The sequence below is a fragment of the Hippopotamus amphibius genome, chromosome 3 (assembly GCF_030028045.1).
Source record: "Hippopotamus amphibius kiboko isolate mHipAmp2 chromosome 3, mHipAmp2.hap2, whole genome shotgun sequence".
NCBI lineage: Eukaryota > Metazoa > Chordata > Mammalia > Artiodactyla > Hippopotamidae > Hippopotamus > Hippopotamus amphibius.
Window position 1 is genome coordinate 82,169,440 of NC_080188.1, and position 25,712 is coordinate 82,195,151.

General features: G+C 46.9%; 1 protein-coding gene across 1 annotated transcript in view; it reads right to left on the minus strand.

Annotated features, from left to right (window-relative positions):
• GATB (glutamyl-tRNA amidotransferase subunit B) overlaps nt 1-25,712 on the minus strand; it is an 81,924-nt gene that overhangs the window by 28,732 nt on the left and 27,480 nt on the right. Inside the window, exons 3-9 of the mRNA XM_057726602.1 lie at nt 20,922-21,035; nt 18,381-18,579; nt 17,849-17,971; nt 9,370-9,483; nt 6,614-6,698; nt 5,889-5,933; nt 3,738-3,927 (exon numbers count right to left, since the gene is read on the minus strand). Of these exons, the coding sequence (XP_057582585.1) occupies nt 3,738-3,927; nt 5,889-5,933; nt 6,614-6,698; nt 9,370-9,483; nt 17,849-17,971; nt 18,381-18,579; nt 20,922-21,035 (870 nt within the window). The remainder of the gene's footprint in view (nt 1-3,737; nt 3,928-5,888; nt 5,934-6,613; nt 6,699-9,369; nt 9,484-17,848; nt 17,972-18,380; nt 18,580-20,921; nt 21,036-25,712) is intronic.

Sequence of the window (25,712 nt, forward strand, 5' to 3'; positions counted from 1 at the left end):
TCTATTAGGTGAGTCAAAACAGCAATGAACTTGAGACATTATTTCCACTTGGCCTTGTGGCACACTGTATGTGCAAGCAGGCAGAAGCTCTTAGAAGTGAAGAGACTGGCCTCTGAAGTCAGCTCCCTCACAGGCCTGACGAAGTCACTCACGGAACTGCTGTTTCCTTACCAGGAAAAAAGGGAGATGGACAGTACCGATCACAGGGGGTGCTGGGAAGGTGGATTAGTAAGTGGTCCACTCTGAACCGCAGAACCTGCTGTTAGCCAACAGCCTTGACTCTGCGCTGACAATTGGGCCAATGACAACTTGTTAGCGCTCCGAGTCCAGCAAAGCGGGGTTTAGGGAGAGATGCGCCTACAGAAATCACCTGGGATTGTCTGCTAAGAAAAGCACACATGCATATAACCTTGACCGTTCTCATAATTACTCCTGAATACACTGACTCAGAGAAGGACTTGCTATGCTACTAGAATCTCTCATTTCTCAGAATCCTAATGCCTTGATCTCAGCTTCCGTATGTCCATTCCATAATCCTTACGAAGGAGGTCAGGAATCAAGGGAGGCTGACACAAGATAGGAAGGAAAGGTTAGCTCACTAGGCTGAAGCTTCAGGTGGGACATGATACTCTCCATGAAGACAGAGGAAGAAACAGTCATATGGGTTATCTGTTGGGAGGGGGTCATCAGGCGAGTTTAAGAGACAAAATGAGAATGTAGATTTAATGTCCTGAAAAAACCAGTTCAGAAGACTCAAGGAGACCAAGCAACCTGTGGCTGGTCACGGCATGTGGCGAGGTTGAGGCGGAAACCCCAGGCATCTCCCCCGGAGCTCAACAACACAGGTACCACCCTGTGATTTGCTGGGCTGTCAAGAGGATGGTTCACGTATGTGTGGAAACAGGGATGCTTTACCAGGAATGCTGCTTCTCCCAGGACTTCATGAGAACTGTGAGAGTATCCTGTCATCCACTTCGCTGCCCATCTGTTCACTGATGCCCACTGTAAGCCAGACATTGCTGGGGACACTAAGGTAGACCTATATTAGTGCTCTGTAAGGGCCAAGGAGAAATGATCAACACGCTCACCACACAGTAGGACGACAAGAGAAATTAAAGACTAGAGTTGTACAACAAAGGGAAGATAGCCACTATTTTATAGCAAGTATAAACGGAGTAAAAGCTTGAAAAACTGTGAATCAGTATATTGCACAGCTGTAGCATATAATACTGTATATTAACTAGGTTTCAATTAAAAAAATTAAAGACTAGAGTTAAGTTCTGAAGTTTTTTTTTTAATCATTTGTGGGTAAGGCCTGTGTGGGGGGTGGGTATGTGCTTAATGTTTAATTTAGTAAGCGACCTGAAGGCAGGAGTATGGAGTTGGAGCTCTACAGAGCACACCTCCACCACGACTACTGATTTAATGAATACTCCTGGGCACTTCTTAAACTGAAAGATGGTTCACTAGATTTGTGCACCTGTCCTTCTCAGCAATCTGTTGTGTTTCTGAGGAAGCCAGGAAAAAACCAGAACAGACCACTTTCGGGTATGAGTAACTCAGCTTCTAGTGATTACCAAGTCATCAAGAGCTCAGGATGCCTAATTTCAGGAAAAAAAACTTTGTCTGAATCATCCTCTTTCCATTCCTACTAAGTTCTCTTCTCATCCATTTTGAAAATTTCAAGTACTAGCTGTTAAAAGAAAAAAAAAACCAAAAACCCAAAATCCCCCCAAATGAATCACCTAATACATTATATGCAAGCTATAAAAATAAGCATATTTTTAATATATTAAAAAAAATAAGTCCCTATAAAACTGGCTCAAAAACCACCTCCCTCTTGAGAGTACAGAGGGGAAAACTCTCTACCTCCTCTGGGTTCCCAGCCTACATCACACATTACTATCTACTGCAGTCTGCCCTTGGGGCTGGTTAGCGTAGTGTCATACATACATATTCCTGGAAAGCAAACAAACAAAAAGAGTCACTGTTCCTGTCTCAGTACCTGCTACACAGGAGATGCTAATAATTAAGTGCTGTACTGAATAGATGAGAAATAAGTTTCCCTAAACAGGGCCTTAAACTATAAAAACAGAGACTCATTCACTTGCCACCCTCAGCAAACATCTATCCAAGGCCTCCTAGGCTGTGGCACTAAGGACACAGGAACAGAGCCTGGGATGCAGACACAAACATGTCTCTGCCTCAGAGAACTCGCTGGTGGTGAAGGTACTGTCTCTGGGGCTGAGAAGCCTCAGTCTGTGTCCTCCCATCCCTTTACAATTTGGCAAATATGTTATGAAATGCAGGACTGGAATTTAGCATTTAGTATTGAGTCTGAAGTTTGCTTCAAGGGGGCTGGAAATTCAAGATGATGGGGAAGATGTGTAAGACTAAAACTCGGGTCTGTTAAATCAACTTAGGAACAACCCGTGAGTTTTAAGAGGTTTCAGGCTAAAAGGGGTTCTGGGCAAGATGCTCGGTAACTGATTCCTACAAAGAGCTGGCATTCAGCACTGCTGATGTGCTGATCTGCTAACAGAGTGAGAGGATGAAACAGTCCTTTCCTTCAAGGCACTGAATGAAATACACTAATAAAGAAATAAATACAATAACATAATCGCCACAGAGGTGTGAATAAGATAACAACAGCAGTCTATGGGAGGTGGTGAGCAACTCTGCCTAAAGTATGAGAAAATAACCAATCATGTCTAATCGTTGGTGGTAAAAGAGGTTTCATGTGCATCTCGTACAGAATACCTATTAACCTGAAGCCTCTTAGGACGCGTGTATTCTTCTGAAGTTTATCTAACAAAGCTGAGTTTTGTACAGTCTCTAGACACTTATCAAATGAGCTGCTTTATGGATGATAAAGAGATTCATTCATTCAACAAGCATTCGCTCGCCTACCTTGTACCAGAAATGGCCGGGTTATGTTATCGAAGTGTATAAACACATATACAAATATGAATATTCTACCATCCCTACATAGCTGTTGTTGGTCAATTACAATGCAAAAACCCCAAGTTTCCAGGGATTCTGCGCTCCACATGATGAGTGTAGCAGATACCTCATCCCTGAGAGATTCGGTGTCTTTCCACATCCTCCCTGACAGACAAGCAGAAGACAACTGTGACGAAACGCCACTCTCATGGATGCTGTGTCACTTTAATATTGCCGTGACAAAGGAAACCGCAAAGCCCATGGAAAGGATGGAAAATCCCCGAGCACATCTCCATGGTGTCAGATTCTTAACGGCCCCTTCAGATGCATCCTCCAAGGACCGACACTTTCAGAGTTTTCAGCGTTTCGTGTGGAATAAATGTTTCTCCTACAATTGGTAAAACAACTGGCTGGCTTTTTGAGAACCCTACTTCCTGCCAGACCCTGTCACGGTTCAATACTGCCAGACATCTAGAAAGCCTAGGCATTGATTTCCTTTTGTCCTGCAGACACAAAGGAGAACTCCCATCCATAACATCTGGACTGTCTTCAAGAAGCCTCCACGGCCGCTGCAAGCAGCTCCTCATGTCTACACACAGGAGATGACTGACATGTGATCCCGCCTCATCTTCTGGCTTTCGGAGGAGCATTTACCATAAAGGCTGGTGAGAAAGGTTAGCACGCCTGCTTCTACGGCACAGCGGCAGCCATCGCCGCTCCACCCAGAGCCCCGCCGCCGAGCACACCGCCCCCCCGCCGGGCCAGGCTGACCTCCGCCTCGGATCATGACCCACCAGCAAGGCGAAGCTGTGCTCCGGCAGCATCCCGTACTGTCGCATCAGCCTCTCCCGGGTCACCCGCGGCAGCTCTGGGAGCCGCTCCCGGATCTGGTCGATGTTGATCACCTGCTGTGGGTCTGCGCCGGCGGGCAGAGACCCCGAGTCGTAGAGCAGCAGCGGGGGCAGGTTGGGCTCTGGCATGAACCTGGGCACAGAGAGGAGACGGCCTGACTCTGAGTATTTGGTTTAGTTGGAAGAAACAAACCTATCGTCAAGGTGAAAGTTTGTGTCTAGATGCCATGTTACTAGCAAATATTTTCTACCATTCCATAATATCAAGTTTCCTGGTTTTCCAGGAACGAGTCCTTTTATAAGCGTAAGGTCAAAATGACCAAATCCCCCACTCTCTATAAATGCGTATAAATGAGCATTAAGTGAAAAAGGCATGGCACCGGTTGATGCCACACTGTGATTTTTAATTGTGGGTGAAGTATATATTCACAAAGACATAGGCTGGAAAAAATTGGACCAAATGAGAACAATTTACTTTTTTAGGAAGAATGATGACTTCACCCGTTTTACATCTTTAAATATGTTTAGCAGTATTTGTGTAATAAATGAAAAGTCTTTCCTGCGAAGTGGAAGACATAAATGGACTTTGCCTACATAAAATGCAGAGGCTGGGGAAGAGGGAGGGATGAACAAGGGGAGTATAGGGGAGTCTCAGGGCAGTGAAATTATTCTGTGTGACACTGAATGGTGGCTGCATGTCATTATACATCTGTCAAAACCCACAGAAAGACAACAAAAGAGCAAACCCTAATGTAAACTATGGACTTCAGTTAATAATAAGGTGGCAATATTTGTTCACTAATTTTAACAAAGGTACCACACTACACACTAATGCAAGATGTTACTGGAGGAAACTGTGTGTGTCTGCGTGGGGGGCGGTATACAGCCTATACCAAGGAGTATATGGGAACTCTGTAATTTCCACTCAGTTTTGCTGTAAACCTAAAACTGCCCTAAAAAAGTCAATTTTTTAACAAATGTGGAAGCTGCACCACTGCATCTGCTCTTGTGAAACAAAGATTCCTTCCCTTTGTTCTATCCCAGCATCTAATGTTTTCTCTCTGCCCATATTTGTCAAAAGGCTTATGCAGAAGCAGGGTAATGCAGAATAAATGGTGACTCCAAGGTAATAGATCAGAAGTGCAAGCAACCCGTCATCTCAATGCCGAATCTGTGCTATGAATGAGTCTGACTTCTGAAGGCAAGAGGAAACCAAAGGGAGCCTTCCTGAATCCCATCTATTAACCTGGAGGATGGAGCTGAAGCCACTGGCTGTGCTAAAAGCCAACTCCATGCTCAGTGAGAAAGCAGCATAAACAGAGGAGGAGCGACACTGCAAAACAAAGAAGTTCTTAGGGAAGAACAGATTGAACCTACAGGGATCACTGCAATTAGAACAGTGGTGACGTTGACAGACACACAAGAGGAGTCCCTGAGGTGACGTTCATTCTAAGGGTTTTTGAGCTTCTCCCCTAAATCACAATGCTATATCTGTTCCTCGTTGACAGCAATGGCTACTCTTACATCTCCCTGTCCTTTGCAAAGGAAAGTGCCAACCCCCACAACTTTATTGCTTAAATCTTTAATTTTTGCTGCTAAACTGGGGAAGAAACAAAAGGCTCAATTTATCTTAAGCTATCTTTATTATTTGTTTCATTTCTGGACCCCATATTAGGTGTAACATGTTAAACAGCACCACCTGAGGTTTGAAGGGAACTGCCATCAACATATACATCTTTTTTTCTACCTCCTCACAGAACTTCAGTGTGTTACTGCGTTAGTTATGAACCTAAGAATAAGAACAGCCTAGGTCCCACCCCTCAACTGCCATCCTCTTAGCTCAATTGTAACAACTGTGACACAGAGGTGAGGGAACAAGTGTTTTCCAACCGTGGAATCCAGTCAAATAAGGTACATCAAGGCTACCAAATCAAGAAAATACTCTTCCTTTCAGTATACACAGAAAACAGGAAGCCTGGATTTGCTATCATGCAACAACAACAAAAAGCCACCTAAGATCACTGCGTTGGTCTGTAAGTGGGTTTGGAATATGACCCAAATACAGAATGGTATTTCGACAAGACGAGTAACCACCTGTAGTCTTGTTTTCTTTCTTTGTCTCTCATCGGCACGGTGCACCTGTGACAGTTAAACAAGAAAGCATTAAAAAAATGCTGCACGCAGCATCAGCTAGTGCATATGCAGACAGGGGTTCCCCTACCATTAGGGGACCCAGGGGATTCAAGCTCCTCAGCCCTCTCTGGGAGACACCTTTGTGAATACATTGCAGAAATAATATTAAAGAAAGACAAATGTTTAGCATGACAATTAAAAAGAAAAGAAATTGCTTTAATGTTTCTAACATCTGACCAGCTCAAACTCTAGGCTTTTTAGCTTTTTTCCCCAGTCTTCTGTTAAATGCATAAAATCCTCAAAATTCAGTCAGAAAGTTAGACTCAAAGATACCTAAACAGAAAAAGGCACCTCTTACAATCAGCTCTAAGCTTTCTTCCACTTCTAGCTTAAATTGGGAGAGCTTAGGTCTGACAGAATTTAAGGAAGTAAGAATTCTTGGCACAAAGGAGGTAAGCTGGAATCCAGAGAAGGGCCAGGACCTAAGATTCAGCAAGTCTGATTCAGTCAGGTGAGACTTCTTACCAGCCCTAGAGGGTATATCACATCCCTGTAGGGTATGGTATTTTCCTAATGAGGAAACTGAAGTGCAGAGAAGCTAAGCACCTTCTCCAAGGTGCCACAGCTGGTCTGTGAAGAGCCCAGACTGGAGCCCTGTATTCAAGATGCTGCAAATGTGAACTCACCCCAGCTTGCAATCAAATGAGCGAGTTTCATTCAGAATTTCACCTCCATTCTCAAGTTCATTGATTTGCCTCTGAATTTCATAGTCTAAAAAAGAAAAAAATAGTAGTTTAATATCATATTTTGATTCCTTTCATCCAGTTAAGCAATAATTAGAAATCTTCTTCAATCTTTATGTCAAAAGATAATCAAGGGAGTTGTTCATAGTAATTCTTCCCACAGATGCTACAGTTTCTTCTTGTTGCTGACACAGAATAATAGTGCTGGAAAGGGCCTTTTAGGAAGCACTGCTCCCTCCCTTTTTGAGAAAATCCAGGTTCAGAGAGATAACCAGCACAGACAACCTGGCAGCAGAAGGGCTGGGACTATACTTAGGCCGAGTGACTCCAGATCTAGGATTGTTGCTTATTAAGAGTTTTTATCCCAGGATCCAAGGATAGGGTTCAAGGGGTTCTGGTACCTCCTAAGAATTATAGTCAAAACATGGGTGTGTGCATGGGCACATATTTTGGAGGGAGGGTCCAGAATTTTCATTACATTTTCAGAGGGATCTCTGACCCCAAATGATGAACAGCCACTGCTCTATCACACTCCCTCACCAGCAAACAAGGCAGAAGTGGTAAGGAAAGCACGGCCACAGTTGCCAGGCTTCTTTATGAGAATAGCTTTACCTTCCCCTTGCCCCTTAGCTCCCCACCCCAACATGCACCACCGCCCTCGCCCAGATCCAAACTCTCATCTGCGCTGATAAAAATCAGCAACACTAAGAGGATGGCTAAAAGGCCTGATGTAGGGAGAAGAATGGGGTGGAAAAATTACGGACTTGGAGAATTAAACCCATAACAGGAAAGCTTTGGTTCTTCCAGCCTGAGTCAGATCACAGGTAGAATTCTGTCTGAGACTACTCAAAGGGTCCTTCGTAGGATAACAGAAGGTTAAGGACAGCCAAAATCAGGCAGAGGTCTCCGTCATAATGCATCAGGGATGAATCTACCTAAAATCCTGTCTTTTGTTTCTTAGGTTTCTGTCACCACCTCTTAGAATAAGGAGTTCCAGAACACTCACCACCTACAAGGTGAAGTGGAACTTTCTTCCGTTCGTTCCAAGCGTCCCCTGAGCTGGAGGGTTACCAGGACCAAACCTGTCACAGCCTCAGAAACATGGATTGTGTCTCCTTTTACAGGCAGAACAGTCTACCCTCCCCTCATTAGTCTGTCTTTGTGCAGGAATCCTGCCCGACACCTTCCCCTCCTTGTAAGTCATCCCCTTGACCATTTTAATGCCTTTTTCCTGAAAATTTGTAGACGCAAAGTGTCTTTATTGAGGCTGGTTGATCATTTCAGGTTCAGGATAATAAAGTTTTATACAAGATTAGGAAATCTTTTCTGTGTTCCTTCTAATACCCACGATGCTACTAAACCTTCAGGCTGAAACGCCACATTCCCTCATCCTGTGCTCTGTGCACCTTGAAGGGCACGCCTTAACCTCCACCTCTTCCCCCGTCTCTCTTCCTCTCTAGACACCTTTCGTTTTAAAGAATATTTTCATTCCTCTGAGATGCCGTCCCCTCATATTCACTGTCATCAACTTCTATGGACGACCCCAGATGTTTATCTCACTCAACTGCTCTATTTTAATTATTGTATACATTTTAGTATACATTTGTCCACACTGAAATATCCACAGCATGAGTTCCAATAAAACCAATACCTGGGGGACTTCCCTGGTGGTGCAGTGGTTAAGAATCCACTTGCCAGTGCAGGGTACACGGGTTGAATCCCTGGTCTGGGAAGATTCCCACATGCTCCGGAGCAACGAAGCCTGTGTGCCACAACTACTGAGCTTGTGCTCCGGAGCCTGTGCGCCACAACTACTGAAGCCCACACGCCCTAGAGCCCACGTGCCACAACTACTAAAGCCCCTGTGCCTAGAGCCTGTGCTCTGCAACAAGAGAAGCCACCGCAATGAGAAGCCTGTGCACTGCAAGGAAGAATAGACCCTGCTCGCCACAACTAGAGAAAGGTCGCATGCAGCAACAAAAACCCAATGCAGCCAATAAATAAATAAATAAAAAAATAAAGGATTTATTTAAAAAATTTTATTAAAAAAAAAAAGACCAATACCTGATTACAAAGGCCCAAACAACCTATTAGTTAAAATGGTAAAAAGCAGAAAAACATTCTGACCAGTTAGGTCAAACTGTGGCCAATCTATAACGAACAAATATGATTTTATACACTTCAGGCTCATCGGAAGGGATGTGGCACATGGAAAAGCAGAGCTATAGCATTCTGTGTATCCTCCCATAGAGATGAAGTCTATTTCCCCGCTCCTTGAAACTGTTTTGAATGGAATGTGCTGGAAGAGATGCTGTGCACCTCCTAGAGCTAAGGACCCAAGAGGCCTTGAGGCATCTTCCTTCAGCCTCCTGGGATGTCCCCTCTGCCAAATAAGAAGGCCTGGGCTAGGCAAGTGAACAAAAAAAGCCCACGTGGGTAGAGAAGCCCAGCAGACGTCCAGCACCAAGGCCCCAACACATGAGTGAAGTCATCTTGGACCCTTTATCTCAGCAGAGCTGCCTGCTCCCCACAGCCACACAAAGGAGCTGAGGCAAGACCAGCAGCAAAACCACCCAACCCACAAAACTGTGACGCTCAGACGTTATCATGTACACCATTAAGTTGGGGGGAGATGCTTGTTACACAGCAAGAGATAACTGATATAAAGAAGTAAACGAGGAGTAACAGTTGACATTCACCTATAGCTTTGGCCAAAAACCTGGCACTGTTGAGATTCTTCACTTCGGTTCGAATGCCCAAAGGTTCCCCGGGGTGATGCACAGATATATTGGCGTCCACTCTCAACTGGCCCTCTGGAAGGAGAGAAAAAAGATAATTCTTTAGAAATTCTCTGAGGCATTGTGGTCTTTTTAAGGCCAGAGAGTACAAGCAACGTCTAACTCTAGTTGCTGTTTCGTTATGGCCAGCTAACCTCAGAGAAGGTAAGGTTGGTCCTGAAGTTCATGGCTGCTACTTCTGCCCACTTACAAGAATGACAGTCCTAAGGTACATGAGGGGTGTGCATAGGTCTGTGTGTATATTTTCTTGCACTTGTGCACATGCAGAAGACAGCAGAAATTCTGGATACACCTGCTCGGGAAATCTAACTTCTTTCGTGCCAAGTAAGAAAAACAACACTGTTAAAAAAATGGAGATTTACTCTGCAGTTTTATTCCAAAGTTTTTTTCAAAGTGTCAGAGCTGGGTTGGGGGGAAGGCCTCAGAAATGATTATGTGATTACCCTACACTGCTCTCCGATGGAATGTGGATTTCCAACAGTGATTCTAGGGGATTTATAAGAGAGTCCTTGAGAATTTAGAGCTCAAGGGCAAGAGCCGGAAACCTGGGCCTTTTCCCTCCTCCTTCCTCCAGGTACTGTAATAATCTCTTCCTTCTGCAAACAGGACTCAGACTCCTTCAAGATTGCTGTAAGGGTTTGCCGCAGCAGACAGACAGTGCTGTTATGAAGGGGACGGTCTGTGGGGGGCACTCAGAGAGGGCCGTCCCCATCCTGGGAAGACCTTCTCTGATCCTGAAAGCCCTCCCATTTTGGGAGCAGTAACCCCTAAGGAAGCAGGTGGTTTGCGGAGAGGTCTAAGAGGTGCTTGAGGAGGAGAGGGAGGAAAAATCTCAAAACAAAGAGAAAGATAAGAAATCATCACATTTCACACCTTGCAAAGTGAAGCTTGAATTCTCTATTCTCCAACTGCATTTACAATATTTAAAACAGAACAAAAGGGGAAGACAAAATGCTGGATTTATTTTCTTATAGGCAACTTTGAACTAAAAAAGAATCTGCCAAACCTGAATGTGCTGACGGGCTGAAGAAAGTTCTTTTTTCAAGGTTGCATAGCAAAAGCATATTAAAATAATACTATAAATAAACTCCATGCTAAGAAAAAGAGACCCTCAGAATGGGTCTCTGTCATTCACACTCTGCCGCTCCAACGACCACCCATGCTGACAGGCAGGGAAAAGGTGCCTTTCAGCCCAGAAATTACCCTATGTCTCTAGCACGGACCTGTCACATTCTTACAAAATCCCTTTGGGACAACGTGTGCTTGTCTCAAGAAGCACACGAATCTCAAGAAGTCCCAACGACTCCTGATATCATCAGACTCTCCATCTAGGAACCTTGTATTGTCCTCTGCTGCTCTGTTTTCTTTGTATTGTCCTCTGCTGCTCTGTTTTCTCGGCCCTTTGTAGCCAAACTGACTAGATCCTATCAGTTCCTTCCCCCAATCATCCCTCAGAGCTGTCACTTCCTCTCCATTCCCACCACTGCTGTCTTTGCCTGAGGACCCGCAATCCACCCTGACCTTCAACACAGAGACCCCTCCTGGTCCAGCCACCCCCGGCTCGGCTCCAGCCACATCCTGCTACAGGATGGTTGCATCACTCCCGGTGTTGGACCAAGTGCACAGGTGGCTCCCACTGGGTCATCCCATCTCCTCCGCTTGGTATCCAAGAGCCCTCACTAGGTCTTGGCTGAGGCGCCCCACACTTCCCACTGTACGTTCCCTGAGAAAGCCTCCTCCCATCAGGGGAGCTTCTGTCTGCTCGCTGGTCCCCACACGCCCCCATCATCACCACTGTTAACGTCCTGCCTTCAACCTCGGTTCATCCTTCAAGACCCCCTGTGAGTGGTATCACCTCCTCCTCCTGGAAACCCTCATCAGCAGGCTGGCCTCCACTGGTGGCTCCTCGGAGGTGTCAGAATACACACAATCAGTATCACACATGAATAGAGTCTGTTCTGAATTAATCTTATCTTAAAGACCAGATGGAAGACCCTTGCCTTCCCAAGGAAGTTCTCTCCTCTCTCCCTCGCCAATCACTAACTCTCCCTCAACATTCCCTCTAAGTATACGTATACACATCCACGTCCAGCAATATTTCTCATTAAAAAACAACCAAAACCCAAAGACCTGCTCCCTTGAATCCAGTTCTCTCTCCACCATTCAGCTATTATTCCTCTGCAAATCCTCTCAAGCAATATTGTTTGTTTGCTGACATATTATCTCTATGATCTCATCTCCCGCTTACTCCTAAACCCACACCAGCCTGGCTTCTGTCCCCACCTCTCTGAAAACACCTTGTCAAAGTCACCATTAACCCCTGGCTGCCAAATCCCATGGGCGCAGGACACGCTGTGTCTTCACCTTGATGAGGAAATTGAAACTTCCATACTTGTAATTGCTAATCTTGCAAAGGCCTGCTCGCCACTCTCAGTTAAACAGTAAAATGAATTACTAAGAGTGATCAGATAAGGGAAGAATGTCTTGCTCTCAGGCACCCACCCCAAGCCTTTGAGACCCTTTGCAGGTAGACTTGTTAAGTGACCATTAACTTCAACCTGCAACCAATGTGAGAATGCAAATTGGGACCTTAGTCCTGATAGGAATGGAATGTCCGGCTCCTACAAGTTCCTGTTAGGATCCCCTACTATGTGTGTAACCCATGGCAACTCCTGAGCTGTGTAACTGCCCGTGACCTATAGTAATTTGTAGCCAATCACTTTGTACCAATTATAGCTGTATGTTGTTTTAACCTATATAAGGAGAAGGCTCCCCTGAAACGGGACCCCAGAATTTTGGAGTGTTAGCTCGTCTGGGTCCGCCGGCTCAATAAACCTGAGTTCTCCAACTCTCCGAGTGTTGTGCTTGGTTTCTCGTGGGATCAGTTTTTCCTGCAACAACCTCATTGGATACATCAGCAGCATGTGACCTACCAACCAACCCCTCCTTCCTGAAACATCTTCCTCCCTCAGCTGCTGTGACCTTCCCTCTCTCAGTTTCCTTCTGGCTCATGGCCACTCGCCTTGCATGTCCATGTCACTGTTCCCATCCAAACCTGGGTCTGTGTTCTTTACTCACACTCTCTCTGTAAAGGTACTGGATTGGCCAAAAAGTACGGAAAAACCCGAGTGAACTTTTTGGCCAACTCAATATATGGTTTTAAATACCATCCATGTTCTGATAACTCCTAAATTTCTCTCTTCAGCCCAGACCCTACTCTGAACTCCATCCATGCGGACCTCTGATATCTACTGCATCTCCACGTGGAGGTGGCCCAGGCATTTCAGTTTTCAAAACTGAAGGATTTGCCCCTGCACACAGGCACCCTTGTCCTCATCTTCCCAGTGTCAGCAAATGGCACTGCCAACTTGGTCCTCCAGCATCCTTGACTTCTTCCTGCCTCCTGCCTTCTACACCAGCCTGTTAACAAATCCTGTTATTTCTAAACACCACCTCAAATCCACTCATCTTGAGCTCTCCATCCTCACCGACACCAGCCCTGTCCACCACAGCACCATCCTCCACCTGAACTGCCGCCAAAGCTTCATAACTGGGCTCTGCTTCTCCTTGTGTCCTTCTGAAACCCGCGTTCCCCAGAGCAGCCGCGGTGGTTTTCTGAAACATTAATTCGACTATGCCATCCCTTGGCTTAAGAGCCCTTCTATGATCTTCCACTGCATGTGGGATGAGATCCACACGTGTCACTGTCAGTGACCTCGCCCTCGCAGACCTTTTCAGTCCTACCTGAGGCCACACTCCCCCGCTCCTGGCACTTTCCCTACAGCCGCCTTCTGCCACCCGTGCTATCTCCAAGCACATCCTGCGTTTCCCTCACCTCAGAGCCTTTGCTGTGGCTCTTTCCTGGACGCTCCTGCTCTAGCTGGACGCTGGCTGGGGCCCCGGGTCATCCTCCAGAGGCCCCCTCGCCTTCCAACGTTATTCTGTATCACAGCACCCCCTGTATTTCTGTAAAGCGCTTATCCCTGTAACTATTTTGTTCTGACTGTTCATGTATTTGTCTTCCTCATGAATACAATATTCCCTCTAGCCAGCAGAAACAATGTCCTTTTCACTGCTCTATTCACAACCTAGAGCTGGCCCTGGCACACGGCAACTGTTCGATAAATTCATACCTTGGTGTTTTCCTGAGCCATGAGTAAGCAGACTGGTCTCACAGTAGGCTCCTGACAAGTTCTAAAGTTCTGTCTGAATAGGACTAATCTACTGAATCACCTGAAAGGCCCATTCAGCTCAAAGGAAAATGTCCCAAGTATGCTGAGCTCTGCCCAACCCAATCGCAATACCTGGGAGAGAACTGTTTTTGGGCCCTGAGAACCCTGAATTGGACCTCCTCTGCTTTTAAAGATAAAACCACCTTTCACCACTCAGACTTTTAATTTGGAAGAGGAATAAACGCATGAGTTTCAGTCTCTCCCAGAGAAGACGACACTCCGTAGATGTCTGAGGGGACTCATTTAGTGTCCTGCGGCGTTGAGAGAGAGGTCACTTGCCTGGATTCAAATACAGTATCCAACATTCACAAAAGGCATTTTACCCAGTGAAGACAAAATACCTTTTAAACAAATTAAGTTCAATTGCCTCAAGTCCACGACAGCCTCAGCAGTCAGGTTTGCTTGGATGCATGCTGCAACACCGGGGGAGAGCCGTCACAAGCACGTTATCAAGCTCAATTTCCTCTCTCTAGAAGCAGAGATTTGTAACAGCAAAATGAAAAAAACTGTACCACTGAGCACAGCGCTATGGTGCAGTTACATGTTTTTTTTTTTTTTTCCCAAAAACACATTCACACATCAGAAATACAACATCAGGGCAGAAAACTGCTTCTGTAAACAGCAGGGGCCTGAGAATTCAGTGAGAAGGTCTGTTAGGCTCTCTCATTCTGATCACTGAACACTCTCCAGAACTTAAATAACAGGGTTTGACAAAAAACAAAATAAAGTAAAATAAATAATGTGGCCCAATTTTATTGAACGTATTTCACAAAGCTTATTTATCCACGAGTGGTGATTCTGTGAATGTAATACTACTTATTATTGCTAATAGAAGAACCTGACATTTCATGAGCACAGGCTATTAGGACAAATAACCCAACCTCTCTAAGCCTCAACTCCTCACCTGTACAACAAGCACAGTAATACCGATCTCTCAGGAATGTCACAAAGTTTAAAAGAGACAATAAGTTAATTTAAAAAACGCTTCTTGAACTGATGAGCACGTACTGAATGTTCAAACTGGCAGATGTTATAACCCTGGAAACATTTAGTGTATCTATATACTTTGGTATGCTTTCAACTCAGCAGACTGCTTTGAGGATCTCAACAGTGGCAAACATCCTGAGAAGGAAATGACTTCTGGAACCCAGGCTGAGCTAGTCCACGCTCATTAGCAAAACTATCAGGAACTCACTGAATCACAGCCTGGAGCAATTTAAGCTTCATTCCAAAAGCACGCTGGGAGTCCACTGGTGCTCTCCAGGGCAGCCCTCAGTTCCCAGGCTGCGGTCATTGGTGACACAGCGGCCAATGGCAGGGAGACAGAAGGATGGGCACGGGTTCTGGGCTGATAAAGTGCTGAGAGCACCAAAAGCTGACCCCCTGCAGAATCCAGGCAGACCTTCACTCCCCAGAGCACTTCAGGACAACCTCAGCCACTCTGCTGCTGTGCTGGGGGCAAAGCTGTTGGATTTGTATTTAAAAGCAACACAATGTGTCACGACAAATGAGATTTAATGAACCCTTGCAGCTGTCACCACCTGATGAGTTCTTGTGTTATGGTTTATCTCTTGGCAAGGACACGATGGGACTCTTTCTCAGCTAACAGGTGGCCTGTTTATTATTCCATAGGTTTGGTAGGAATCACAGTTATTTTGAAGAAGACTGGAATAAGAAAAAAACCCATTTCTTTAAAGCAATAGTGCATAAATGGATAACCATCCAACCTGCCCATGTTTCATTTCTGTTCTGTGGGTAAGAAGGTATCATGAGCTACAAATCCACAATGCAGAGCTCTCTTATTCTAACACACAGCCTCATTTCTACAAAGCAAACTTGCAGGCAGCTAACCTTTATGCCACTCAAACCCACGTGGCTGTGTTTTTCCAGACTTTAGCTTAAAGAAGATGGCAAACTGGCAAGTTCTGGCTCCAGATTCAACTTGTACCAGGGCTTTCATGTTTCTATTTGTGGCCCGTAAGACATCCTATGTGACAAAGGTGGCATTACAAATTCTGAAGTCCCTCTGTAACATGCAAATAAACATGTGACAAAATGGTAGGTAAACGGTATTATAAACTAACAGGGAGATGAATCTTCCCCGCTGATGGTACTTACTGGCACCCTGTGACCATGTGCAATGGTGAATTTCTCTGTGTCAACCTGACTAGGACAAGGGGTGCCCTGATATTTGGTTAGATGTTATTATTTTGGGTGTGTCTGTAAGGGTGTTTCTGAAGGAGATCAAGATTCAAATTGACAGGCTGGGGAAAGCAGATGGCCCGCCCACTGTGGGTGAGCCTCCTTCAATCTGCTGAAAACCAGAATACACGCAGAGGCGGGGGTGGGGGTGGCAGGGTGACACCAAGCAGGTCCCTGTGCAGCTCCTGGGCACAGAAGCCTTTCTTTGTCCCCCATTTCTTGTTTGTACGGAATAGACTCCAGCCTCCATGACCTTCCCTGGGTTCAGAGGGCAGGTTCGAACAGCTGCTAATCAGGGAAGGAAGGGGATGCGGAGACAAGGCAGGAGTAGGCAAGAAACACCAGTGCAGCTTCGGGGCAGGGTCCCGGCTCCCCCTCAAGGGATACACATGACAGTATCTTTGAGCTCTTTACAGAACTAAATCCCCCCAACAACTGGAAGATGTTAACTACTTGATGAAGCATTCTTTATTCCAGAGAGAAGGTCCTGATGTGATAGCCTCCAGAACCACAGAAGCTCATCAGGAGACCACCTCAGGCCCTTCGCACACCCTGATCCTTATCAGCAACCTCGCCCTTGAACCACTGCTATAAAACCCCTCCCCAAATCCCCCCAGGTGGGCACACACAGTTTTGAGGGCATGAGTCTGCTGTGTCCCCTTTTGCCTGGCAAAGCAATAAAGCTATTCTTTTCTACTTCACCTGAGATTTGATCTGGCACCGGTGCACAGAGGCTGAGTTTTCCGCAGGGGGGGAATTTGCTGTCTTCGCCTGACTGCCTTGGAGCTGGAATATTGGTCTTGCCTTGGACTGTGGCTCAGGCTGGAACTTACGTCCTTGGCTGTCCTGATACTCAGGCCTTCAGTCGCGGGCTGGAACTACACTATCAACTGTCCTGCTGTTTGCTGACCACAGATCTTAGGGGCATCTCAGCCTCCACAATCACATGAGCCAGGTCCTGATGATAAATGTCTTTAAACACACACACACACACACACACACACACACTATTTGTTCTGCTTCTCTGGAAAACCTGGCTAATACACCACTGTACTGAGCGATGGACTGACCACTGTAGATGCAGAACCTGCACCCTTTCTCCACGCTGTCAGGGAAGGCTCTGTGAGTGGCAGACATTTTTTTTTAAAGCCCCTGGGAAGAGAAAACACGGAAAAACCACGGGAGAGACAGGCGTTCAGGGAGGTAAGGGCGGACAAAGGAGTGCTAGGAAGGAGGTGCTAGGAGGTAGCAAGAAGGGCTCGTGAAGAAACCGAGTTTGACCAAAACTTATGATCTTTGTATCCAATTTGCAAACACTTAAAATGTAGTTTCCTTGATACCAAGTCTGCACAGTGTTTCTTCTGTTTAATTCCCTATTATGTTTCTATTGAATTTATTAAGACTTTATCTCAAAGTTATAGTTTTGTGAAATTATAACCTTGGCTTGTCGTCGATACAATTTGGCTTCAGCTCTACCTGGATGAAAAGTCTATAAAAGGCGGAAAAGAAAGAGACCCAAAGGAAAAGCATCAACCAGCAATGAAGCGCTGCCCACACAGGACTCACAAACTAAGAGCTGCTCTGGATAAATACAGTGTCTTCTCACTGAGGACGATGAAGCTGTCCAGACACATTCGTTTATTAATTTTCACAACATCCTGATGCTAGAGGCCGGGAGGACGCCTCCAGTTCCTCGACGCCTAACCTCACACTTGGGCTCAGCGCCTCTGCAGGGCTGCTGTTTGTGTATTTATTTTTGGTCGGGGGCTCAGAAAAGAATCCAAGGAAAATTCTAAGAGAAAAAAGGCCCTGAGGTAGAAAAGGCTGAGAAAAGGATGCACACAACCCCACTGTAGCTGCTGCAGAGAATGACATCCCCGTGAGAAGAGAGCCCGGGAGCAGAAAGGGAGATGGGGAAGGAGAAGTGCTGCTTCGGTGGCTTCTACCTGCCATGTTCGCCTGGCTGGTCCCCAAGGCCTGAAGAATCAGCTGCAGCTCCCTGACGGCTGCGGCCGCCTCTTCTCCACAGGACATGTCGGGCTCCAGGACCACTTCCAGAAGGCCGACCCCTACCAAAGACAGGCAGAGTCAGTCTGACTGGAGCTCTCCAGTCTGATCCACAGATACACCTGACTACAGTCTCATGAAAACCCTGCATCACTGACGGGCTCTGAATCACTTCTCTTTCCCCTCACTTTTGGATTTGTAACTTTGGTTCTTTTCTTTTAATGTCTGCGGCAGATATCCAGCTTCTGGGCCTGGGACTAGGTGGCGACGTTGGTCTCATTTTAAGGGGTGGGTTAGTAGCAAGCCCCTAGAAACCACGGTCCCAGCTCTCTAATCAGCTCTGCCAACACCAACACTGATATTCTCATTGCCATCTATCAGGCTCCGGGGCCTGTTTCCTCAACTGGTTTGGGAAAACCCTGGAGGGGAAAGGAGGTAGCAAGAAGGAAAATGGGAAATCTCCAAGCCTACCCGCCCTGTTCAAATCAATGAGCGTCTGGGACCGCAAGGTGTCGTGAAGGCTTTTGCCGCTGTCCTGCTCCAGCTGGATCTGCTTCACCCCCACTGTCCTGGTGACCATCTGACTCCACTTCCTCCCCACATAGACGCTGTACGCCAAGCTCCCATTCACAGCGATCGGCAGCCTCTGCTGGGTAATCTGGTAGCCGGCCTGCATGCACACGTGGGTCAGAGTCACTAGTCTGTAAGTCAAAGCTGGGAACCAGGTGATCATTCCTTTTAATGCCACAAAACTATAGGCTTACTTAAAAACACGGCAAAATGAAACAGAAAAAAAAAAGGAAAAGGAGACGAAAAATCAGTTTTATGCACTGCAGCCATAAAATAGCCTGGCTTCTCCGGACCCCGCCGCCCCCCGTGCCCACATCCCCCACCCCCAATAATGAAGCAGTCAACAACACAGATCCCAGCTTCCCTACAGAGTACCATTTTGGGGAATAACAACCATCTCTCTGTCCGAGGCCTCTAAGAAAAGAACGTATTGTTTCCACTTAGCTCATTAGCTCAGCCCTGCATCTGATCATGGGCTCCTGACAAACCCTCTTATGGGAAGTGCTGGCTAAGCACCCTGCCATCCACCCCTCAGCACAGCCGACGGCAGGTGCTAGTGCGATGAGACTGGCTGCGTTCCTGCTCTCTGAGCTCACCAATCATGTCAGCTGCCCTCCCTGACCTGACGTCCCTTGTTCCTCACGCCAGAAAATGCGGTGATACGCACGCTCAGCTGATGGAAAGCACGGGGTACTAAAATACTGATGGATGCCGCCAGGTTCCCTCGCCTCCTTCTAAATGGGGAGGAGGAATTACTCTCAAAGGCACACACGCGTCAACCCACGCTAAAGACAGGGCAGGTCAGAACGGAGAACTGGGGAAGAACAGAGAATGACACAGTTAATGTCCACAGACACTGTTCTCGGTACTTCACACCATTTAATCCTCAGGACAGCCCTAGGTTGGAGGTACAGGGCGTTGGAGGGGTGAAGGGCCTTGCCCAAAACCACAGAGGCAGTAAGTATCAACAGCAGGATTCGCGCTCGGATGGTCTGGCTACAGTGTCTGCGCTCCTAGCTACCCAACCGGCGTTGTTCAAACGTTAGCTGCATGGGAATTACCTGGCAGGGTGGTCAAAACACAGACCTTTTAGCTCTGACGTGTTTCTGACTCTGCAGGTCTGGGGTGCCCCTTGGGAATTTATATTTCTAATGCATTCCTAGGAGATGCTGGTGCTAGTGGCCTGGGGAACACACTTTGAGGACCACTGCATTAGGCCAGTGTGTTCTCTGGGCTGAGGCAGGAAGTCTCAATTCATAAAAATTAAACTCTGGGTAGAGTCATCAAATAAAATACAGATGCTAGGTGAAATTGGAATAATTTGAATACATTATTTATTTACATAAAAATGAATACTTCTTTAGTATAAGTGCATCCCATGTAATATTTGGCAACACGAACTTTAGATTATCTGAGCTACCTGAGCCAGAAAGCCAGAGATAATAAAACGTCTCACCTTGGTCACATATTGCTAAGTCTCCTACCTTAACCAAACGTTATTGTTCTTAAAAGGTGAAAAAATGCAGTTTACTTCTTTTCGCCCTACAAGCAGGAGACTCCGCTAAAAGGCTGGCAGCCCGAGGGGTAAAGCAGCAGCAGCTGGAGAACTCAGGTTCCAGTTGTATTTTTTATTAATTCTACTCCTGCCCTCACCTGCTGAGCACAGCGCGCCCCCATCTTCAGCTCAGGGAGAATAACGTGAAGTGACATCCTCATTGCCGAGCTCCGAAACCTCGAGAAGGGCCACACTTACTATCAGAGGCTCAGAGCAAATCAAACATTATTTTGCAAAACCCACTCAACATTACAGTTTTGGTTCAGTTCAATATTATGAAAAATTGGCTCTGGTTCACACTGGCTTTTCTCTTAAAGAAAAAAAAACTTTCAAATTTTAAGGAAAAAGCAGGTTAATATGGGGTTTACTGCCCAGCCAATTACTGTCGTTCGTCCGGGCTTCTGGTTCATGTTTCTGCTCGCCACCATCCACTCACTCAGTCCTCGGGGATGACAGGAATGTCTGCAGAGGAGCCGGTCCTATTACTGGGAACTCCGACTTAACAGAGGGACGCTCTCACTCTGTCTCCAGAGCCACAGGACGCACTGACCGCTGCATCGGCCACAAATGTAGCTTCTGTCCTAACCGGCAATTAGCACCAAGCCCCACAGCTGGGCGAGCCTGAGAACGCGGGCTGCTTCCCCTCCACGGTCAATTACGAGCGAGCCACCAGAAGCTCGAGGCTCCGCCAGGAGCAATCAGGACCCCGGCATCCAATCTAGTAAACGTCGGGGGGCACTGGCTTCATCAGGCCGGGCAGGGCCTCCCACCAGGATGGATGAAGCTCTGGCTGAAGAGGCACTCAGCCCCCCTCCCGCGGCCAAGCTCCAGCTCCGGGCGCGCAGGCAGACGGACGGACAAACGGATGGAGGGCAGAGGGTACTCACAGGGAGGTCTGCGTAGAAGTAGTGCTTCCGGTCAAACAAGGACTTCCTGTTGATGTGACAGTCCAGGGCCAGGCCGGTCATCACGGCTGCTTCCACACACTGTCTGTTGAGGACCTGGGGGGACAGGACACGTGGCTCCTCTCAGACCCCCCATCTGAACAAACGCTCCTCCGCGCATGGACGTCCTCCCTGAATCTGGCCCTTCGACGGGCATCAGCTCTGCTTCTCTCTGTAGGCAGCTCGGCTCACAAGCCGATCCTGTGTGTGTCTGGAATCGGGGAAAGTTTATATAAAAAAGAAGATGCGTGCGGTGGTGGGTCCCACCGAGCACTTAATAACGGCCACGTTGGGGGTCCCCTCCCATCCCCATACCCGACATGACATCAAAGTTAACAGGGAAGGTCCCAGAAAAGCTCAGTGGAGCAGTTACTGCATGGAATAAACTTAATTTCACTCACTCTGCTAGCACAACGAGGAGCTGCTCAGAACACACGGGGACACTGACTCCCGACAGGAGGATTCAAGCAGCAGCTTTCCCAACAGCCTCAGTGAGGATGGGAGACACTGGGACAGAAAGAATGAACTTCTGGAAACAACAGGGCTGCAGTTATCTCCTCAAGGGCTGGGAAACGCAGCATGTCTGCCTCCTGCTGTCGGTCCAAGCCTGGCCAACTCCCTAGAAGTGGGGGGCTGGGCTTCCCCCCCAACTCTCCCCGAGCTGCTGGTCCCTCCAGGACTCCCGAGTTCCTTCTGGACCCCACCCCGTCCTGCTTTCAGGAGCAAAAGACCAAGAAAGGGCTAGCAAACTTTCCAGCCCTAAAGGATGTGAACAGCTTTTAGAACTTTGGGTGGGTGGGTGGCTGGAATAAGGTAGACCACTAGAGATAAGGAAAAAGAGCATTCAGTTCTGGAGTCAGGAAGGTCCAACCCCCACTTCCGCTGTGTCTATGTACAGCTGTGGGGCTGAAGGCCTCAGTTTCCTCACCTTGGAGAGAGGGACTGAATGTCTACCTTGCAGAGTGGACAAAGTCACAGCTGGCACAAATGCTGTGCAGCAGGAATTCAATAAACAGTTCATTTTCCCCACTCTGCTTTGGGGAAAGCTTTGAGGACGTTGTGCTTGCTGATGAAACATTTCTATCTTTTATTAGACTATTTATGATGCTCTTTAGTGTATTTAGTATGTTATCATCTATGTAGGTCTTTCCAGTTAAGCTTTTTCACATCCACCACTTTATTCCAGCCTCACAGCAACCCTGTAAAGAAGGAATTTGTTATTATTCCAATATGTCAGAAAACATATAAACTAAAGACCCGGAGAGAGCAAGAGACCTGCTCAAAGCTCAGAGCAGGCAAACAATAAAGCCGGCTTGAGAGCCCACATGTGCCCTCACCCAGAGGGTGACGAACAGCGTCCCTGTGGTGCAGGGACCAGGCACCCGGACACAGGTATGTCTTGCTGATCAAACATGCAGACTTTAAAAACAAATCTATACAAGAAAACGTACACGGCATCTCTACTCACTGCAGCATACAACCCCCAAAAGAAAAAGCCAACAGCAAACCTCCCTCCTAATAACATCATCACAGGCCTGGTTTTGGAAGCCGGGTTACAAGATGGAGCCATCTCACAGCTTCTATTCGAGCTCTTCATTCTGGGCCAAATAATATTGTCAGCTCTGCAGTAATAATGGTTTTCATGAAAAGATGTGTGTGGGGGGGGCGGGGGGCGCGGCGACAGGATGCTCTAATTATTGATGTTTTCACTTGCTCATGTTTGGCATTTTACTGAACAGTTGTTACTGCAATACAAACAGAGCTGGTGGAGAATCCTGCCAAATCGAAGCCTGAAAATCCGATCTGGGTCAAGGCACAGGAGAACCTGAAGCTGGGGTCCCAGCCCCCGAGCCCCGCTCCTCTGGGGCTGGGCTGAGGTGTGGGCGTGCTTGAAAACTGCCCAACTGGCTGTTCGTCCAGTTCTTGCTTTATCACTCCCACTGTTTTCTAACCACTGCTTCCTCGCTCATCTCTGTCCAGTCTACCCCTTTGGGGCCACCCTGCTTCCTCCTTCTAGGCACGAAGAGAGCCAGGTCTGTTTTACTTGCTAATTTCTGAGCGTGCATCGCTAATAAACGCCCCGTCCCTGGTGCCGTGTGGGGGTGAAGAGTCGATGGTGACCACAGACTTTCACTGTCCCTGCGTGCGCACGAGTAAACAAGCACTTGATAAACCATCAATTTCCAAAGAATAAGAATGCAGTGAAACACACAAACATTACAGCAATATTGAATATTCTTTAATCTTTTTTTGATGATTTAGAAGGCTTGGAGCACTTCAGGGTCAGAATTATAAGCATCAATCACCACCACGCTACAGCTGCACACAGGGGCCAGTAAACAGAGAGTGCCAGTTAAAAGACTGCCAAGAAAAAAGAATTTATCACGATCCTCGTCAAGCTGCTTGTGACAGATGGAGGTCCAGGTCAGCATGTTCTGAGGAGAGGATGCAGAATTGGAAAATTCAACTTGGGCTGTCTTCATCCTAGAAAATGTCTTCAACGTCTACACAGCACTAGGCTTTAGGAATGCAGAGGGATGGAGGGCTCTGTCGCTGGACTCAACGAGTGTGCACTGGGGACACGAACCTGCCGGCACATCCTACATCCTCCGCAGGTTCATCTTCCACGTGAGGATGGTCCTGCTAAAAAGGCAAATCTTGGGGCTTCCTAGGTGGCGCAGTGGTTAAGAATCCGCCTGCCAATGCAGAGGTCACGGGTTCCATCCCAGCTCCAGGAAGATCCCACATGCCGCGGAGCAACTAAGCCCGGGTGCCAAAAAAAAAAAAAAAAAGGCAAATCTTACAGCATTCTGTTGCCTAAAATCACTCAGCAGCCCCAATGTCCATGTGATTAAGGCTAAGCTCTTACATGGTCTAGCTCCTGCCTCCAGCTTCAGTTCCATCTCGCGTCACATCCCCCCCAACCCCACCCCACAGTCCAGTTCTCCTGTACAGACCACGCTGACTGCTGACTTACCCTATTCTTTTTTTTATTGGAGTGTAATTGCTTTGCAATGTTGTGTTAGTGTCTGCTGTACAATGAAGTGAATCAGCTATGTGTCTACATATATCCCCACCCTCCCCAACCCATCCCACCCATCTAGGTCCTCACAGAACACTGAGCTGAGATCCCTGTGCTATACAGCAGGTTCCCACCAGCTATCTATTTTACACATGGTAGTGTATTTATATCAAGCCTAATCTCTCAATTCATCCCACCCTCCCCTTCCCCCATGTCCACACATCCGTTCTCCATGTCTGCATTTCTATTCCTGCCCTGCAATTAGGTTCACTTGTACCATTTTTCTAGATTCCACATATATGCGTTAATATACGGTATTTGTTTTTCTCTTTCTGACTTACTTCATTCTGTATGACAGATTCTAGGTCCATCCACATCTCTAAAAATGACCCAATTTCATCTCTTTTTATGGCTGAGTAATATTCCATTGTCTATATGTACCACATCTTCTTTACCCATTCATCTGTCGATGGACAGTTAGGTTGTTTCCATGTCCTGGTTACTGTAAACAGTGCTGCAGTGAACACTGAGGTACACGAGTGTTTTTGTTCTTATTCACAGTCTACTGAGATGTCACCAAGTCTGTGCAACGTTCCTTACTCTTCTTCCTATGTACCTCTCGGGCCTTCCACGTGCTTCCATTTGTGCTTGTATCACAGTGGATCAGATGTGTTTACATGTATTTCCACTCAACTAAGTTTCATGAGAATGAGAACTGTCTGTTCACCCATGGACCCCTGGAGCCTCACACGGAACTGAAGGGCAGTGGTGCTCAGTGAATGTGTGCTGAACTCAAATGAGGAGGGAGGTGATGGGTATCCAGGGAGGATCTTGGAGAGGTGGTGATGCCTCGCTCTCCTCTAAGGTGTTACCTGCCACCTCCTGGCCTTCAAACATTTCTGGAATGCCCTGAAGTGACAACCAATCACGCATAATACGATCAAAGAGGTAACAAAAATTCCAAAGGCGAACTTGTCCTGAAGAAGCATGTTCCAGAATCTTCTTTGCCATTAACATGAAGTGATTACAGAGGAGCTTAAGGTTAACCACAGCAGCTTCATGGAACTCCCAAGGCACAACTCTCTCAACTGAGCCCTAGGACACGTCCCTCTGGCTTCAGGAACCCTCAACACCAAGTGCGGACTGCACACTGCTTGTGTCAGGAGGTGAGCTCTGCACACCACACACATTCGCCATTTAACCCCCTCAGCAACCCTAGGGCAGGTACTATACTGATCTTCATCTTACAGGTGATGAAGGGAAGCACAGAGATTACGTAACTCGGCCGAGGTGGCAGAGCCAGGATATCAGACTCCCAGAACCCAGGCTCGGACTGCACTCACCTTAAATCTTCACAGAATGAAGTGCGTTAGTGTTAGCTCTCAAGACCACTAATATCCGGCCATAACTCTGCAGCAGCGGCTCAGACCACACCCTTCTGTAGAGTTTAAGGCAGAAACTGTTTCTAGCATTTTCTTCCTGCCAGTTTCTACTTGCATAGGTTTGTTTTCAGATGTTGAGCTCTTAGAGGGCAAGCACTGTGTTCTCTGAACTTTGTAAAACACTCCATACACAGGCTCTGGCATGTCGGGGCTAGAGACTGAGTGGACCTAGAGTTTTTCTCAATCATCAGGGGATGTTTTATCGCTCGACTTTTGAAACCTTTAGACGCAAGTACCTGTGAAATGATTTACCAAATAAGTGAAGAGCTC